The following is an 18,989-nucleotide window of genomic DNA, read 5'->3' as shown; positions in this document are numbered from 1 at the left end:
TGGATGATTGCTATAAAGGTGCAATATTCATCCCTTCTCCTGCACAAAACCTAGAAAATTGCCCATGCCCAACAAGATGCGATCAGTTGAACTAGCATAGGAAAACGGAGGAAAAAATCTGGCTAGCAGTTGATACAAATTTGATAATGCACTGAATGATACTAAAAATACTATTAGGGATTTATAAAATTTGTAGACAAAATGACTTGACTAACGTATGTTGAACATTTGAATATGATTCACTTATTTAAAACTCCAAACATAGTTCACCACACATTAGTTATTATACCAATTTTATGAAGTAGCAGCTTTCTAAATTTCATCGATGCGCATTACAATTTAACGAATACTTTTGGATAACATTTCGCCTGCCCGCCCGATCATGAATTACCCATAAATCGTCAAGATAATATATTGAAAATCCTTATATATACTAACATTAAATCGAGATACAGACGATGATTAATTACTTTATTGATGTTGAAACCCTTTTTTTGACATTGACAAAGACTAGGAGATACAACAAGCATTGGGGTTCTCATCACTGAAAAGCTGAGGAGGTGGGAGTCTCTCAATGACATAGAGCGGCTGATAGTAATACATCATTCTCTTCATACCCTCTTCATCCACAGTGATATGATTCACCATTGCTTCTTCTTCTCCTTCCTTCTTGTCCTCCTCTTCCTTACCTTTCTCTTCACTCTTATTTTCTTCTTCTTTTTTTTTCTTTACTTCTGGCTTATCCTCACTTTTCTGCTCACCATTCTCTTCTTTCTTTTCCTCCGGTTTCAGTTCCTCTGCCGGCTTCTCAGCTTCCTTCTTCTCCTCTTTCTGTTCGGGCTCGGGTTCGGGTTGAGGAACTATTTGGGCGTGCTTTCTGGTCCTTCTGTAGACATAGTCAACGAGCTTTTCGGCATCCATGGTTCCCGTCACCGTGACCTTCCCAGCACTAAGTTCCGTCACAGCTGTTTGAACTCCTGTAAGCGTCACAAAAATTATAAATCAATTTCAATAGTAAAAGAAAAATGTACTTTAAGAATCCCGTCCAAAGGAGTATGTATGTAAAGGTAGCCTTTTCTTTTGTCAAAAACAAGATAGGGTCCACTGTGGTTTCTTTGCTATGATTGATTTTGTCCATGAAATCTATATTAGAGCAATGTGATGCAGTTAATTACAAGACAAAGGGAACAATATATACATCGTGTGCATGCAACGCATCTCTCTTTTTTAGGGTTTAATACCTCTCATTTTCAGGATCTTTCTTTTAAGTTGCTCGGCACAGGCCTCGCAATGCATGTTCACATTCAGCTCCACAGTCGTCGGTCCACTAACCTGAATCAGCGAAGAACATAGTCCATATTAGACATATATATAAATCGCTCTCTACAATTGACATAATTAGCATAACCAGATTAAATTTGACAGTATAAAAGTACTAAAACAAGGTCAACGTGAATGAGGGGGCTGAGACCTGTGAACTGACAACTTGTGGAGCTGCTGCTTCACCTTCGGCCGCAGGTAATAAAGGAGATATAACTTTGACTCTCCGCTTGGTTCTCTTCATGATCATGTTGCAAACCGCTTGAGGATCGACTATGCCTTTCAATGTCACTTGGTTTTGAGCCATATCGATCACCACTCCTTCCACGCCTACAAATCATTATCATGCCGCGCACACCATTACTGAAATTTCTTAGTGGTTAATGTAAATGGCATTTACCACATCGGTCGTAGAATTCGTCTGTCTAATAATTTCGCGCGCTCAGGATTGTGATTGTGGGGGCCTTAGTTAAGAGAGAAGTATGTACCTCTTATTTTCATGATGCACTTCTCTATTTTCTTGGAACACCCAACACAATGCAGGTCAACATACAAGATGACCGGAGAGGGTGGCTGCGGTCGCTCTTCCTTCTTCTCCTCTGGCTTGGCCTCTGCCTTAACCTCTTCCTATATCATGAAAAATGCCGAAAAAAAGAGTCAGAAAACATACCGATGAAAACTACATCTAGTTTATCCATTCAAAATCAAAAACAAAAGGGCCATATTCAAAATCCCACATTACCTGTTTGGCCTCTTCCCCCATCTTCTTTTTGTGTCTCTCAGTCAACAAGAGCTAGCTTAGTTGATAACAGCAAAAGGGGCAAAGTTTCAAGAAAGAGGAGGGGGAGGACAAAAAGCAAAGGCAGGGAATTGGAAAGGAGAGGAGGGGTGAGAATATTTAGAAGTAAAGCTGTGAGCGATCTTTTTATTGCAGGACTGATGAGAAAAAGTGCCAAAGTGTATGGGCAGTCTTGTTTTAGGGTTAATAAAAAAGCGAGTCTCTGATCTCAAAAGAGACCACATGCAATGCATTCTTTAGTTTAATATTGGTTTTTCTCAGTCTTCATGGTAGGGAGAAGTACCAGGGGATCAGGGCTTGCAGATTAACAGAGGAAGAGAGAGAGAGAGAGAGAGAGAGAGAGAGAGAGAGAGAGCTGGAGAATTTGTTTTATTTTTCTTTTTCGGCTTTTGAGACATCAAGAGGATGAAACTTCAATCAACCACCGACCGGTTGATTTTTCATGACAAAAGGCCAAAGGGGTGGAGTGTCATGCAGGCGAGAGAATACTCTTCAAGAACTTATGAGAAAGTCCAGGGTTAAACTAGAATGTAAATTGATCTGAAGCATCAATTCTTGACATGAGAAAGGAACACGACACGAATTTATTGAGAGAAATCCGACTCCTATGTGACCCGAAGACACAACTTGCTCGAAGTTGATGGGGAGTATCACCACACACTAATTTTTTTTATAAAAATAAATAAATGAATTATCATCAAACCGAGATATACTGGTAACAAGAAAAATGATACGTATTATTAGAATGTTCAACCTAAAAATTTAAATTTATAAGCAAAAAGAGACCCCACACACACATATATATACTCCGTAGATTAGCAATGTCGATATCTTAACATCTCCTCTTATGTGCAACCCGGAATAAAAAAAGACGCGTGTAATTTGACGAGCAGAGGGCCGCACACGTATACTGTGTTAACACGTATCATACATACAATGGCCCAAAAAAAATCAATAACTCTGCTTTAAATCACATATCTTAATAATGTCTACCACTTAAAAGTTTCAAATAACATACTTTGTAAACTGATTTGTGTGAAACTTTCACCCTGATGAGTGATGACCTGGAGAAGTTATTCTACACTAATGTTAGTACAATTATGAAAAGTAGATAGAATATAATAGCATCATTACCTGAATAGTAAACGAATTTTTTTTAGTAGTTTCTCAAAGTTATAACCCTAATTGGGACGGGTGAAGCATAGGGACCCTAATAATACTGCAAGGCTTTTGCGTGTGAAACACTACGAGGTACGAGAGAAATTGACATCGCACATGGACATGGTCCTTTCCCTTTCCTTCGACCGCAAAACTCTCTCTTTTTTAACTCATCATCCTTCCTTTTGCTGTTCTTTAAGGTTATCTTAAAGCTCTGATTGGTGTTTTCAATCTCTCTTTGCTCACCCCTAAATTCATTTGTCGAGTTACTTATTAATAAGATTATAAGATCGATGTTGAAGTCCTTGATTGAGACAAGTGCGTGTCGATTACATCGTTCACGATGTCTATCACTTCGACAACAAAAGAGGTAACTGCATAGTTAGCTATATCATTTCATCAGGTTCTAAACTATTCCATCTTATCAAATTTAATTTAAGTTAGCTTACTGCTGCATGCAATAAACAGTTGAACTAAGAGAAAACAGCCAAGAACAAAAGGCACGTCGCAGAGTACTTACGTTAACCTAATTCGGCTGATCATTCCTTTGGTCTATTATGTTATCAATTAAGGAGATTCTAAAGAAAAGAGAATTGTGGGGTCCTTGTTCATTGCCAGACGAATGGAATATGGTGATTGCTTGGCTTAGGTATGTAAAAGCAACCTTTGTGCTCTTTCCACCTAGATGATTCGATCAGAACAACAATCATGCTCAACCGCTCCATTAGGACATTCAACCACTGATGACGATGGGTGTGTTATGCAATTGATGATTGCCTTATTATGGGATGATTTAGAAATTGAAACCTGGTAGTACATGAGGTGCTCATTATAAGGACAAGTGTATGATTGTCGTGCGCACAAGAGAAGTGATTAATATGCCCCTCTTTTATTTGAGAGAATTACCAAAAAAATTCTAAATCTATTATAATTGTGTCAATTTAGTTTTAAACCTTTTTTTTTGCCAATTGAATTATAAATATTTTGTTTTTGTGTAAATTCAGTCTATCCGGCTAATTTTGATCAGAAATCGCTAACGTTGACACCGACCGTCCTATATAGTGTGATTGGCACTGACGTGGACATATTTTAATATTTTTTCAATTTTTTATTAAATTTATAAAAAAAAATCTTTTTTTTGCCTTCCTCCGTTTGTTTCCCATTGTGGCCACCGAGCTGTGGCCAGCAAGGGTCACTGGAGCTCGCCGGCCTTGCCGGCCACTAGTTGAGGGCCGCAAAGCCCTCACCATCCGCCGGTGAGAGTCGTGGCCCTTGCTCGGCCTCGCCCAGATTTGGGGGAGGGAAGCCTTGCAATGGCTCTTCAAATTGTGGGATATCCGCAATTTGATTCTCATCTATCCTTAGTGCTCGCGACAGTCCTCGATTCAAACCTTTCTTTCATGATTTCTCATCTTAGTTGAATCAAGCCGAAGTATCATTCTCGTGTGGAGCCTTAGGGGATCAAAATCGAAGCCCTAAAATTGACAGTCGTCCAATTGTTCCAGAGTCGAAGTTGATACTCGAAACTTCAATCTCAAGGGCTTAGAGGTTTCTTCAGATCATCGCGAGGCGCAACTACGAGCGAAGGTGGCCTTCGCCTATGGTCAACGAGGGCATCGCGGCCCTTGCCTAATGGCCAGTGAGCTCTGGCAAATCTTGCCGGCCACAGTGGGAAACAAAAGAAGGAAGGGGAAAAAAAGAAAAAAATTCAAAAAAATATTATTAAAATATGTTCACGTAAGAGCCGACCGCGCCACGTAAGGTGCGTGGATGCGTAAGGTGCTTGGCATCCACGTTAGCGATTTCTAATCAAAATTGGTCAAATGAACCGGATTGGCATAAAAACAAACGATTTAAGACTCAATTAGCCAAAAAATAAAGTTCAGAATTGAATTAGTATAATTACAATAAATTTATAATTTTTTTGGTAATTCTCCCTATTGTCGTAGGCACAAGGGAAGTGATTAATGCCTCTCTTTTCTCTGGGGTACTCCTGATAATGGTACTGATGAACCTAGTGACTGGAATGATTGACAAAGAGTATATATCTATTCAGTCAACGTAAATGAACATGATCGAGTTAGAGATTTCTCCTATGAATAGGCGCTTGAATCATACATCAAATTAATGGGTTAACCAAAAACATCCTTCTAGATTAAGAGTAAAAATTACAATTGAAATGCCGAGAAGTCGTGAGACGCCAATTGATCATCCGCGGATTGAGCGACAAACTCGCGAAGGTAGCTTTCTATCTACTGTATGTTGTGAGGATGCCACTGTTTCTTCATAGATAGGAATTCGAGAGCTGTACTCTATATGTGAAGAGCGCATAAGCACAGAATACATCATTTCAGGGATGCTGCTTCTTCTGCTAGGCCATACACCAAAAGAAAAAGGGGGGGAAAAACGAGAAGCTTTTTTGCTTTAGGAGATCAATGAAAACTCGAGGATGCATCATGGGTCATTGATAAGGATCTCTTGACCGAAACAGAAGGTGGGGCAGGGATATTCGTTTGGTATGGGGTGGGTCCATTCGTGCGAGGATCCGAGATTTGCAATCTCAAAATGGCTTTTTGAGCACGTTAAGGAATCATTCCTTTGGTTCAATGTATGAATGCAAGGGGGTCTCTCACTTGTGTCCCACTCTGCATATATGAAAGCAAATTCCTCCTGTGCATCGTAGCCGAGTGAGCTTGAAGAAAGTATGGAGTCGTTGAACGCCATTTCTCTTCTCAGAGCAAATTATGATTACACGTACCACGTTAACCATTTGCTTCATACACCAAACCACCGATCTCTGTTGTCAATCGAGAACTGTCGAAATAAGTATAGACCTCGCTTGAAAGCCACGACATCCGGCGGCTCGGTTGCCTTAACCAGGAATGGACTGAGAATCAACCTCCAAGACTACTTTTTTAACCCAAAATAACATCACCATGACCCACAAAAAAGCTAAAGCTAAATCCAGCAGACTATCTTCTTCAAGTTTCTGATTCCTCCAAGCGACAGAACTCCTGTGCTTTCCAAAGTCCTCGGGCTAAACTAGCTGCAAATGTATGGCTTCCTCACATAAAAGCTGAGCTTCCTTTTAACCTCTCACAATTTCCCCTCCTTCATGCACGGGCGTGGGGGGGCAGAAATGCCATTTGACATGTTGTGCAGAGTGCTAAGAAAATGCAGAAATGATCGACAGAAAACAGAACTTCAGGGCAGAATAAATTGAATGAATAGACGAATGAATAGAAAACCGTATGATTAGAGTATCCATTGATCAGATCAGCCTAAATACACAATATATTAGACAAGGGGAAATCTACTGAATCTCCTCCACCTATGAGGTTAACTAGTCTTATGAAAAACGGCAACTATAACAATACACACAGAGGAATGATTGCTCAAGGGCCTCACAGGCGAACATATCTCCACGCACTGATGGCACCCAGAGAAAAAACTAAGAAAACCAAAAAGCTAAACCGATTAATGTGTGGCCACACTGATCGAATAGCTGGTCCCTTTGTGAACAGAGAAGAGACTAGTAATCTGCTCCTAGAATATTGCTTATTCGATCTCGCATCCGGTGTCAAGGTACTGACTACTTCTCGAGAAACTTCACTCTCTTCATTGATATCAGAAAGAGTAAGCTTCCGGGACTCACTAGAACTACTACTAACAGATTCGTCACCAACCGAATCTTCACCACCCCCAACCAGCTTATTGAAAACTTTTTCCTCCTGCGCACAACACTTTGATAAGATTCACACAGCAAATACAAGGCAACCTATAGAGAACTATTCTGTCAAAAAGACTACTGGTGCTCATGAACTTCTTACCTCTGCATTAACGGACTTGGATTTTTTAACTTCATCACCAGACATAAAATCACTCGACTTCCTACTGCAGCTTACTGGACCAATTTGAAGTTTACACTGTATACGTAACCTTCTTGGTGCGGAACCTTGTTTTCCATAATCAAACTGAGGTTGCAAATTTTGTGAAGAACGAGGCCTTATCCTGATTCCAGTTCCAGAAGTGTCACCGCTCTGAAAAGCGGTTGAACTAGTGCCCGGGCCTTGAAGGTGAATGCTATTTGGATTCGCATCAGATTGAAAAATTAGTTCTTCCCCATAAGAGACTCCAAGCATTGAAGCTTCTACAATATAGTCCTGACCAACATTAGACTCAGGGACCCCCATTTGGAAGTTTCCAGGAGCCATTCCCATTTGTAACGCGTCTCTCCCATAAACGTTTGCTTTATCCCACTCTAATTGAGATCCAATCTGCAGTATACAAAAAATGGAAAAGATTAGACATACAGAAAATGTTAAAACTATCGCCTGCTTGGCAAACAAACATTTAATAGAAAGGCACTCGTAAAGTCACATTGTGACCAGAAGCATTCAAAGGACAAGGTGGACAGAATTTAAATTCTGAGGTATTCTTAGGGAAAAGAGAAAGTTCAACTTCACAAGATCACCTGTCTTTCAGTCGCTTCGTTAAGTAGTTCATTGTATAACAAATTGTCCTCGCCTACAGGCCCGCTGCCAAAATCCAAATTACGCTGACCACTCCCATCACAAGAGCCGTCATAGTCGGCATTGAATATCGAGTCCAAGAAGTCGGATATTTCCTTGTCAGTCTGAAGCCGCGAACCAGTTTCGTTAATGCTAATATCATTCGTAACCTCAGGCATGTAGGGAGTTTCCAGCTCTTCTTTCACCGGCCACGGTAATGGTGGGAGAGAAAGCTCCATCGTTGGATCTCCAAGCAAGTTCAAATCACTGCCTTGTGGCAAATCCACCTGAAGCAGGAGCATTAATGAAGAAACTAAGCATTACAAAAGTGAGACAACAGCACCATGAGTGATATTTAGTTGCATTCTCACCACATTATTCTTTAAATGCACACACTGGTGTTGTTCTGAATCATGATCTTCATCTGGCGGTTCATCGTGTGTCGCAACAGATGGTCCATCTTGAGCTATCACTAACTCTGACTCAGTATCATCAGGTGAAGATCTGGCTGCTGGAGAAGTAACTGCTGGTTCTGCAGCATCACAAGTTGAGCCCTCAAGAGTCTCATCTTGCTTCCTGAACAGACGGCACAGAACAAATGCACCCTGCAATAGATGCCAATCAGATAAGGAAGTATACGACAAAATCGGGAGTTTAAAATTTGCTTATTTATTTTTCGAATAGCACGCTTTTTGCATTGATTTATTTTGAGGCCCACAAAATTCTCGTTTAGAATGATAGAGGTCACAAAAAGGAGATATCAACTATTCTTTCTTTACAGAACTGAATTAAGCAACAATGACTGCTACTACACATATTTTATCTTACCTAGAAGGGTCAAACTAATACATGTAACTGGTTAATGGGTTCACATTATAGCGCGGTAGCAGATAAGTGTAGAATTATCTGCCAATGACAATGCATGTTTATTTTAAAATGAACAATCCTCCTGCAAGAACTTACTAACTCTGCATGAGTTTAACATACAAAGTGTTGCACATGAACCTGCAGAGGAGGAGAAGACCATGACTAAACAAACTAACAGAGGAATCTACAATATAAATGCTACTTCATTTTGGGTAACACTACTAAAATCACTACACATACAAAGCTACAGAATCCGTATCATTTCTCAATTCGTGTGCAGTCACACGCCATTGCGTAAATGCAATTGGAGGCGTTTGTCAATATCGAGACCATTCTTGAGATCAGTGGGGGCAAAGTTATCAAATCGCCGCCTTTTGAATAAACCAGTTTTCTCTTAAAAAGGAAAAAAAAAAAGAAAGAAGAGAAAATCGGTCAAGTCCTTTCACTCACGAAAAAGAATGCAAACAAGATAATATCAGTTTGAGGCCCAAACAGAATCCTGAGTGAACACACACGGTACAATGAAACCCAAATGAAGATCAAGATCCAAAATTGAAGAGGCAGTCAATCTAACCTGTCCGGGATGATTACCATCCAGCTCTTCTAAAGTTGTTCGGTATTCATGCATCACCCAAAAGGTCCTGCTCCCCCTGGGAGCACGGCCGGTGTAAAAGACCAGAGTCTTCTTCATCCCAATCAAATTTCCTCCCAATTTTATCTTCCGGTCCTTCCCCGTCGCTTTCCAGTAACCAGCTCTTGTTGCGCGGTTAAGCCGATGCCCATTCGGGTACTTCCTGTCCCTCGGACAGAAGAAGAACCATTCTGGATCCTTTGTCTGTATAGCCGAAAAACCTACACCACCATCACGAAACATGAACAGATTACTTTTGTGAACCAACATGTCAAAGAGAGCATTTTTCGAAACAATCATCGATTGATCATAGCTACTCCACCACTAAAGAAATCATTTTGACTACGCAGGAGACGAATCCATTCCATCCAGAACGCGAAATCAAGCACAAGTTTCGTTCTCACATCAGAAAGAAAGCATTTTTAGAAAAATCAAGGAGAACCGCGAACCCCACTCGTTGACTACGCAACAGGCGAAAGAACAGAGAACCCCCACAATCACTCGTCAAAACAACAAATGCAGCAGAAAACGCGCGCACAAGCCAAAATGAAAGAAGAGGCGAAAAATCAAACAGCACGAGCGACGCAAAATCAAGCGAAACCCAAGAAACGATCAAGTTCAACGGCATCCCCAGAACACGAGATGAACACGAAACACGCGAAAAAGGCAAAAAAGATAAAAATTTACCGGGCAAGTCCCAGGGCTCCACTCTGCAGACGTCGATTTCTCTGATCACCCTCACCTCCCTGTCCCGCCCATTGATCTTCAGCCGCAGGTAGTGATCGACCAGCTCCTGGTCGGTGGGTCGGAACCTGAACCCCAGCGGGAGAGAATCGAGAGGCAAGACCGCCATCGCCAGAGCCCCCGACAAACCAGCGACACCGCAAAGGAAGCCGAACAGAGAGCGAGCGGGGGGGGGGGGGGGAACAGAGGAAGAAAACCCCCTCTATATAAATTCCTCCGGGGAAACCCCCTACGAAAACGACGGAGGAGAATCGAGGGGATGCTCAGAGGGCGGTGTCGCTGACACGGCCCATGGCTTTAGAGGGAGATCGCCCCCCCGCCCGGAGGAAAGCGCGGAGAAAGCGAAAGAAGACGAAGGAGCTGAAGGGCGCGAGCGAGCAAGCGAGCCGATTACTACTTCGTCTGCCAAGTCAATTTCTCTCTTCTCTCTCTCTGTGTCTGTCCATCTGTCTCTCTCTCTCTCTCTCCGCGTTTTAAATTGCCTCGTATATTCCGCGTGGGGGCGTCCGCCCCTGCGCTTCGCCCTTATTACGCAAGGTGCCACTCGCCCGGTAATGTGCTCTCGGGGGCAAAATGGGGAGAGCGCACGCGGGGGCAGAAGCGGGAGAAAGAGTGACCGTGTTAAGGAAGCTTCGGATGATTAGAGGGTTGCCGAGTTGGCGGGCCAATGACGCGGCGACACGTCAGCCGGCGGGAGAGGGAGGGTGTGGGGCCCGCCACGCCCGGGTGACGTGGACGGGCGGGCGGACGGACGGTGACGGATTTTGCGCCGTCGTGTGTTCCCCGCGATGTTCTTTTCACGCTGCCGCGGGGGGGGGGGGGAGGCCCTGCTGCGGCCTCCGTTAGCGGTCCATGACGGCGTTAAGGAAGGACACAGCCCCGATTGGTGGTGGTGGTGGTTTCCGACGTGGATTCGGGTCGCGACCAAAAGAAAAAAAAAAGGAAAAAGAAAATGAGAAAAGGAATCTTTAGAGACTTTGCTTTAGTATTGTAATTTTGGGGAATGCAATGTGAAACCCTAACGAAGTCGTTGTTTGCATCCTAACGAAGGAGGATTTTGCCTATGTCGATTTTAAACATGACTTGAGGACCCTTAATAAGGAAAATAAACCTAATAGACGAGTGAAATGATTACAATTTTGAATTTGCAATCAAACTTTAAAAAAAAGGCATATCCGATTTGTTTCTACACAGTGACTCGTGCTCGTCTTTTTAAGGAGCGCCGACACCCCAAAATGCCATTTGACTATGTAAACTCGTACCTAGGCAAGCTTCGTATCATTGATAGTACGCTGGAAGTCTTAAAACTTGTCACGAAAGTACAATTGAATCCCGAAACTTTTAAAAATTGCAATCATGTCCTAAAATTTATCACGAAAGTATAATCTAGTCCTGAAACTTTTAGATAGTGTAACCAAGTCCTGCAACTTGACAAGAAAGTGCAATCGAGTCCTAAAACTTTCAAAAATTGCAATTAACGAAAGAATTTGATTGGACCAATTTGATAAGTTTCACGACATAATTGCATTTTTGAAAGTTTCCGGACTCAACTGCACTTTCACAATAAATATTTATGACTTAATTGCACTTTTCAATAGTGTTATGACTTAATTGCATTTTCGTTACGAATTTTATGACTTCTAATGCGTATTAACTCACGACACGATAATAGACAAGCCAAAAGCAGTCCCTCTGCTGCAACTAAAGCTCAGCATGCGTTCCCATTGTATTTTCAACATGGCTTCCTAGATTATAGCCATTGGGGGTTAGGTGATCCATGCGAGACGATGCCACGATCGCTATCGAGATTGAATTCCAAACGGGAATCGAGCGGTCTAAAGTGGGATTACATACTATACAACACCGAAAAATTAACAAAGAGCATCAGTCCATCAGAAAAACACTGCTCTTGTTCTTTAGATCTTTTATATGGATTGATTGTTTGCATCTAACGAAGGTGGATTTTTCCTGTGTCAATCGTATGACCGATGCCTTTATAAGGAAACAATCTTCATAGACGCGTGAAATGACTAATTTCGAACTTTAAAAAATCGCATATCTAATTTATTTCTGTATAATGGCTCGTGCTTGTCTTTTGAAGGAATGTTGATCCATAACGCTACTTAACTAGCTAAACTCGTATCTAGGCAAGAGTCGGATCATTGATATAAACTCGTAGGGATAAGTGCACCGAAAGTCCTAAAACTTGTCATGAAAGTGCAATTGAATCATAAAACTCTAAAAAAATGTAATCAATTCCTAAAATTTGTCACAAGTACAATTGAATAATAAAACTTTCAAAGAGTGCAACCAAGTCCTACAACTTGACACGATAGTATAATCGATGTTGATTGCAATTTTTGAAAGTTTTAGGACTCAATTGCACTTTCGTAATGAGTGTTATAACTTAATTGAACTTTTTGAAAATTTTAGAACTTGATTGTACTTTTGTTATAAGTTTTAGGATTTTCAATGCATTTATCCAAAATTCGTATTAGCTCACAATGCGATATTAGACAAGCAAAAGCAAAAGCACTCCCTCTGCTGCAATTTTGGGAATGCAACGTGAAACCCTAATAAAGTCCCGACATGGATTGATTGTTTGCACCTAACGAAGGAGAATTTTGCCTATGTCGATTGTATGACCGACGCATTAATAAGGAAACAATCTCAATAGACGCGTAAAATAACTATGATCAAATTTGCGTTCGAACTTTAAAAGCGCGCATTTTTTTATTTTGTTTCTGCACAATGACTCGTGCGTGCCTGTCCTTTCAAGGAATGCCGACCCAAAACGCCATTGAACTAACTAAACTCGTACCTAGGTAAGATTCGGATCATTGATATACATAAACTCATATTAATTCGCGATGCGACAATGGACAAGTCAAAGCATTCCCACTGCTGCAACTGAAGCTCAGCATGCGTTCCCATTGTATTTTCAACATGACTTCCCAGATATAGCCGTCGCGGGTTAGGTGATCCACGCGAGACGATGCCACGAACGCTATCGAGATCGAATTCCACAGTAGAATCGAGTGGCCTAGAGTGGAATTAGATACGACAAGACGTAGAAAAAATTAGCAAAGAGTAGCATCGGTCCAACACACTGCTCTTGTTCTCCAGATCCTGTCGTGGCACAATGTGAACGCGAAGAAAAGGTGTGGCTAAAGTCAATGGTATCTTTCCACTAGACCAATGAAAATTTGGTGTCTTTTCCATTATGGTGGGGGGGGGGGGGGGGGTGGGGTTGGGACTGTAGTACGGCATAAATTAAACAAAACATATGTCCAAAGTTTAGAAAATTAAAAAAGCAAGGCGAACCGTCGCTATCTTAACTTTGCCCTCTTACGTGGACCAATCGGAAGCGAAAGCGGCGACCCCTCTCCCAAGTTTCGCCGGTCGCGACGCTTTAGTTTTGTTCATTACCGTGTATTTTTCGGTGACGAAAGACAGGAAAAGCTTTTGCGTATAGGCTTATAGTTAATGAATAGATTCGACGCTTTGCCTCGATGCTTATCAGAACACGAGACGACCCACTTCGTAATCGCAATAAAGCAGGACGAAAAAGGACGAGGTCTCAAAGTAACGTTCGTTTAGGACGACGGACGAACGACCATGAACTTTACTAAAGGGGCAAAGGGAGAATTTCTGGTGATCCCTCCTTCGAGCTTCGAAGCGTTTTTTTTAATTCGACCTTTAGGCATATTCCTGATTTCCTCTTTTGATTTTCAAATTGGAGGGCACGCGTTTCTTATTAAAATAATGAAGCTAAAAAGGTTGCGAATTTAGAAAATTCATCTTCTTTTTCCTTACTTTTAGTTGCCCCTGCCCCCCTCCCAAAAAGGTTGCGAATTTAGAATAACATTACATAAAAATCTAGACATTTTCAATTTAGGTTACGTTTGTTTCGCGGAAAATGAATGATTTGGAAAATATTTTTCTAAAAATGTTTGCTTGAATTTGTTATAAAAATGAAAGAACGAAAAATATTTTCATCGTTCAAAGAAATATTTGGACATAAATTATTGTCGACAATGAATATATTTTCTATTGACTAATTATTTTAAGCGATACGGATGATTATTTTTAAGAAAATATTTTCTAAGTCATTTATTTTTTACGAAATATACAGAACCTTGATGGTACGAGGGATTCGATTCCATAAATGAAAAGGCCGACCCACCATTTGTCCGAGCTCAATGACAATATATATTTAGTGAGATTGGGGCAACAGCTGCAACTTTTTGCTTAATCTCTTGGGTGATTGCGAAGCAAGGCCCTACCTATCCTTCGACGTTCAACGCCTTGACTCTGATCTTCGTGACTGTGCTAGAAGCGCTCATACTTGGCGAGGCAATCCACCTCGGAACGTATGACGAATCTCGTGATCCCAAGTCCTTTCTTCGCCTTCATGATTTTCATGAGCCGCTAAGGTTTAATTCTAAATTTTCAGAACTTCTACTGAGTATGAACCCCAATTCATGGCTATTGTTGCAGTTTAGTGGGAACTTTTCTCATCGTAGTGGGAATGTACTCCTTCTTAAGTGGACAAAGGAAGGAGTTGAGGATGAATGCCATGCCCCCGGTCAATAACGTAGCGGCTATGGCTGTCGAGGCAGCGGCCGATGAATCTACAGATGATCCTGCCACCAAAAGTGACCTGCCAAAGCGATTCACTAGCTATAGATATCACCGGACAGCGACGGAGTTCGGTTGTTAGAATAGTCCTTATGCAACTTATGTGCAGTGTCACAATATGTACAAACAAATTTAGGCTCTCTAGAGTTTCAGACATTGGAGCAGCAATAGGATGCAAAATTGATCTCGCAGCCAAAAAGTATTATCTAATCAAGTTTTAGAATAGTCTATAAGGTCGAGTTGGGAGATTGACACGTGAGAGATTCGGTTACGTAATTTAATTCTGATTTGTGTAAAACCTTCTTTTTTATATATTTAATCGGTGTCCAAATAAAAATTCTTCGAATATATGTTATATCTTGTATTGTACAAGACATTATCTCTTTATAAAACCAGCGGTCCTAACGAAAATTACTTTTGCATGTTATACTTTAAAAACGTTTATTCCCAAGAAAAAATAACCCATCACGTGTCGGATCATAATCGTCAAATATGAGGAAAACAAAAGGAAAGAAAAATGGCGATTCCTCACGTAACAAGTAGTTTTGCCGCGTCATTACTTTATTTATAAATTACACTAACCTCTCGGTTTTAAAGGAATTCCAAAACTTAAATTGAATTGGGATGTTATTTATTCCGCTTTAATTGAATATCATCAAGGTTTTGCTTGTCCTAAACCTTTTTTTGTTCAAATTGAGTCCTAAACCTTTTGTTTTTGTGCTAATTTGGTCCTTCCAACTAATTTTGACCGAATTTTGCTGACGTAGACGCCAGTTGGCCGACGGCCGGTCACCGGCGCTAATGTGGACAACTTTAATAATATTTTAATATTTTTTTGAATATTTATTTATTTTTCTTTTTTTTTTCTTCCTCCCCTCCCTCCTTCCTCCAGTCGGTCGCTAGTTCGGCGAGGTCTGGTGAGCCATGTCGGATGGCCGCAAGGGCGGCCTCACGCTGAGCTGGCGAGGGTCAAGCCTCGCCGGCCATGGGCGAAGCTCTAGCCCTTGCTAGAGGCCGCGAGGTCGAAGGCCTCTAGCGAGGGCTCGAGCCTAGCCGGTGGCTGGGCGAGGCTTGACCTCGCCAGATCTGGCCTCGCCCAGCCATGGCAAGGCTCGCCTTTGCCATTGCTGGCAAGGGCGACTGACTGGAGGAAGGAGGGAGGGGAGAAAGAAAAAGAAAAGAAATAAAGAAAAAAAAATTCAAAAAAATATTAAAATATTATTAAAAGTTGTTCACGTCAGCGCCGGTGACTGGCCGGCGTTCAGGTCAGCAAAATCCGGCCAAAAATTAACCGGAAAGATTGAATTGGCACAAAGATAAAAGATTTATGACTCAATTGACACCAAAAAAAGGTTTAGGACTCAATTGGCACCAATGTAAATAAGCTTAGCCTGTTTGGGAAAGCAATGCCCACAGGCATTGTGATCGGTGGACCATTTCCTTAATTTCATGAAGGTTATTTGCAGAAAAAGTAGGAAGGTGGTGTGCACACCTGCACTATGAACCAGACACCATACCATAGGCAGCTTCCGATCAGCATTAGCGCGCCTCTCGTCCAATTAGACGGAATGTTCTTAGGGATCGCGTGAGGGCGAGAGTGTTGATGATTCACGTGGAATGGTTTTCCTTGGTAGAATACAGTGGTTAGCGCGCCAGCGACGCAGAGTATTGCTCCTGCTGTCTTCACTTTTCCTGCCCTGGTGTTTAACCTCAATGACTCCACTCTGCCACGGTCCAAAATCCATGCCTTTTAGTAGCATCAAGCGACATTGGGATCGACCACGAAAGAAAGGCGCAATTCCATTCGAGAGTAGCTACTCAAGTTGCTTTTTACCGAGAACGTTTCTATGGCAGCAACGGAACATATCATTTAGAAATAAAATCCAAGTATGCCCATTACTTATATGTACCTGAAACGTTTGCATGTCATTATACCTTAGAATGATGCAAAAGACGAAGGTGACGACCGGGATCGTGTTCAAGAAGTTGGTAGCGTATGTTGCTGTTGTATCTCGGAGACCGTAGTAGTACAGCCCCATAGACAATGATATTCTACGACATTATGAGTGATGCAACAATTAGAAATCTCTATTTCTTTTCAAAATCTGTTTAGAAAGCGATAAAGAAAAAGTTGAAATCTTTGTACTGTGGTATTTTTCTTTTCATAGACTCAATTTACATCTTAATTGTGATGGGATGAGAAAAATTAGTCCGAGGTCACTGTGGTTCTAGATTTTCAAATTTGACTGATTTTGAATCAGAACATGCTATACAAAAATGCAAAGCTATAAAGATGCAAATTGTTAAATTAATTAACAATTTACATAATCTCTGTATCATCTATCAATATTCTATACACTATACATTTTTTGCCATAAAACTCAGATGTTCATTGTGCATAAGAGTACATTTCCAAGCCCTTTTAGATTGCAATTCTCATGAATCAGATTTTCCAAACTAAGTGAATATCAATCACCCAAAAGTATATGAAAAAAAAACTATGCTACATATGATGCATTGTGATCTTAGTCAATTGCATATAGTACATTTCACCCAAAAAAAATACACTTGTTTAAAAATAGAGGCAAGAGGATGCGTTGGAGAGGAAAAAGACAGAATTTAAGGAAAAGAAAGAAGAGCCATCTCAACCGGTCAATGCGCTAATGAAGAGCCAAATCCACACCTTCAATCTTAGCTTTGTTGTGTTGCCTCTGCAATGGTGACGCACCATTTTTTAGAGATTCTTTCACCCTGGTTCATACGATGCGAAGATGAAGAACATATGCCCAAGAAAGGGGTGGGGGTGAGAACTCAGATCGAGGAGAATCAAAGATTGAGATCAGAATCGAATCTTTCCAAGTCGAGAGAGAAGGGGGCAACACAAACCTCGCCCCGACCGCGTGACGATAAGCCATGAGAGCGAAAACGAAGGTCCCATCATTTAAAATGACCTTACAAAGAACTTGCAATCCGGTAGCGAACGCTTGCACCAGCAGCATACTCACCACAGCTTTTGACGACTCATAACATTTCTCGAACTCCATCGTCAGCATCTCTCTCTCCCTCGATCTCTCTCTAGTCAAAGGTTACTAGATGGTCATCTAAAGGCAATATAAAAGGGCTGCGCACACACTCTTGCATTTATAATATCCACGTGTTCGAAGAATACCAAAGAGAAGCCCATCCAATATATGTACCGGTCAATGAGTTAGAGCATGAGAGAATTTACCGCAGATTAGGGAAGTGCGTTTGGTGGGTTCAAATGCATTCTGACGACAAACGAAGGTCTGTTCAAGCAAATTATCAAACATCCCCATCACAAATTTTGGAAAGATTCGATCCAAAGTCGTTGGTCCCAAGTGTCAGAAGAAGGGTTTTTCTTGTGCTGATTCTACGCGCTGCTTGACCAAATTGTACTATGCTTCCGCGCGTATCGATAGTTCAAAAACCAAAGTAACCTCCGAAGTTACAAACATGAAATCGACAAAGACACACGGTCTAGTACCAGTAGGTAGGGGTGTCAATGGGTCGGGTCGGGTCGGGCTTTCATGATACCCGACCCGAAAACAATAGGGTTGTGCTTGGCCCGTCCAAACCCGGCCCAAGACCTTGTTCAGCATACACCCCAAGGGCCAGGTCGGGCCGGTCTGGACCGGGTCGGGTTTCAGGTTTTTTTCTCTTCAAACACACACACACACACCTTTCTCCCACCGTCTCTCCTCCTCCTCTTCGCCTTCTTCACCGTTTCTCTCTCTCTAGTTGCAGACAATTTGCAGAGACCAGAGAGAGAGAGATGAATTTGTTCAGCAACGGCGTCCGAAAACAGGGGCGGCCATCGGGCGCGGCCGCCGAGAGCGGCGAATGCGGCGGCGGGGGACGGCGGCTCTCCGGCAACTAAGGGAAAACGAAGAAGAACTGAGACGAAGAGCAGTAGGCATCTTTGCAGTGGTCAGCAATAACTCTCATGAAGTCCTCATTCACCTAAACCATACCAAAGAAATTCGATAGCAACCTCTAAATGTTTACAGAAACTAAGGCATGTTTTTCAGCTGGACATTGATTTTGCCTTCTAAGCTACGACCTACTCCACAGTCCACGGATGGTATGTAAGAGCGACTTGCGTTCTTGACTTACTTTTGGAATCATAGACAATTGAAACGAAAAGGATGGGCAAACGGCCAATACTTAAAATTAAATCGAATTACTTTCGAAAACATTGCTTTTAGCCAGATGAAATCCTACTTAGTTTTTTTCTTTTTGTGGGCTTTCGAACAGAGTCTAATGAAGTTCAAAACTGCTCTTAATCTTAGCACATCAG

The 18,989-nt window shown here is 41.7% G+C and overlaps 3 protein-coding genes across 5 annotated transcripts; all 3 read right to left on the bottom strand.

The window, feature by feature from the left end:
- Positions 1-450: 450 nt before the first annotated feature.
- LOC115680717 (heavy metal-associated isoprenylated plant protein 9-like) lies at positions 451-2,390 on the bottom strand. Its single transcript, XM_030604548.2, has 5 exons — positions 2,063-2,390; positions 1,809-1,947; positions 1,472-1,650; positions 1,242-1,332; positions 451-977 (listed from the first exon to the last, which is right to left on the bottom strand). Exons 1-5 carry the CDS (start codon positions 2,081-2,083, stop codon positions 511-513), a joined length of 897 nt encoding a protein of 298 aa, XP_030460408.1. The 5' UTR covers positions 2,084-2,390; the 3' UTR covers positions 451-510.
- Positions 2,391-5,110: 2,720 nt separating this feature from the next.
- On the bottom strand, positions 5,111-10,147 carry LOC115680716 (protein NTM1-like 9). 3 transcript variants are annotated; one of them, XM_030604547.2, is made up of 6 exons: positions 9,974-10,147; positions 9,230-9,507; positions 8,160-8,393; positions 7,752-8,075; positions 7,108-7,554; positions 5,111-6,443 (listed from the first exon to the last, which is right to left on the bottom strand). In XM_030604547.2, exons 1-6 carry the CDS (start codon positions 10,137-10,139, stop codon positions 6,366-6,368), a joined length of 1,527 nt encoding a protein of 508 aa, XP_030460407.1. In that variant the 5' UTR covers positions 10,140-10,147; the 3' UTR covers positions 5,111-6,365. The 3 variants fall into 3 exon arrangements, with proteins under 3 accessions (XP_030460407.1, XP_030460405.1, XP_056159618.1); XM_030604545.2 differs by lacking the exon at positions 5,111-6,443 and adding an exon at positions 6,497-7,008; XM_056303643.1 differs by lacking the exon at positions 5,111-6,443 and adding an exon at positions 6,497-7,008 and having other exon boundaries at positions 7,752-7,913.
- Positions 10,148-16,127: 5,980 nt separating this feature from the next.
- LOC115680645 (protein WALLS ARE THIN 1-like) lies at positions 16,128-17,715 on the bottom strand. Its single transcript, XM_030604456.1, has 4 exons — positions 17,535-17,715; positions 17,321-17,392; positions 16,607-16,724; positions 16,128-16,395 (listed from the first exon to the last, which is right to left on the bottom strand). The coding sequence occupies exons 1-4, from the start codon at positions 17,713-17,715 to the stop codon at positions 16,128-16,130; spliced, it is 639 nt and encodes a 212-aa protein (XP_030460316.1).
- Positions 17,716-18,989: the final 1,274 nt, after the last annotated feature.

Source organism: Syzygium oleosum, unplaced genomic scaffold, assembly GCF_021117445.2.
Source record: "Syzygium oleosum isolate NSW1041296 unplaced genomic scaffold, Sole_v2.1 Sole_v2.28, whole genome shotgun sequence".
Taxonomy (NCBI): domain Eukaryota; kingdom Viridiplantae; phylum Streptophyta; class Magnoliopsida; order Myrtales; family Myrtaceae; genus Syzygium; species Syzygium oleosum.
This window is presented reverse-complemented; position numbering and strand designations above follow the sequence as displayed.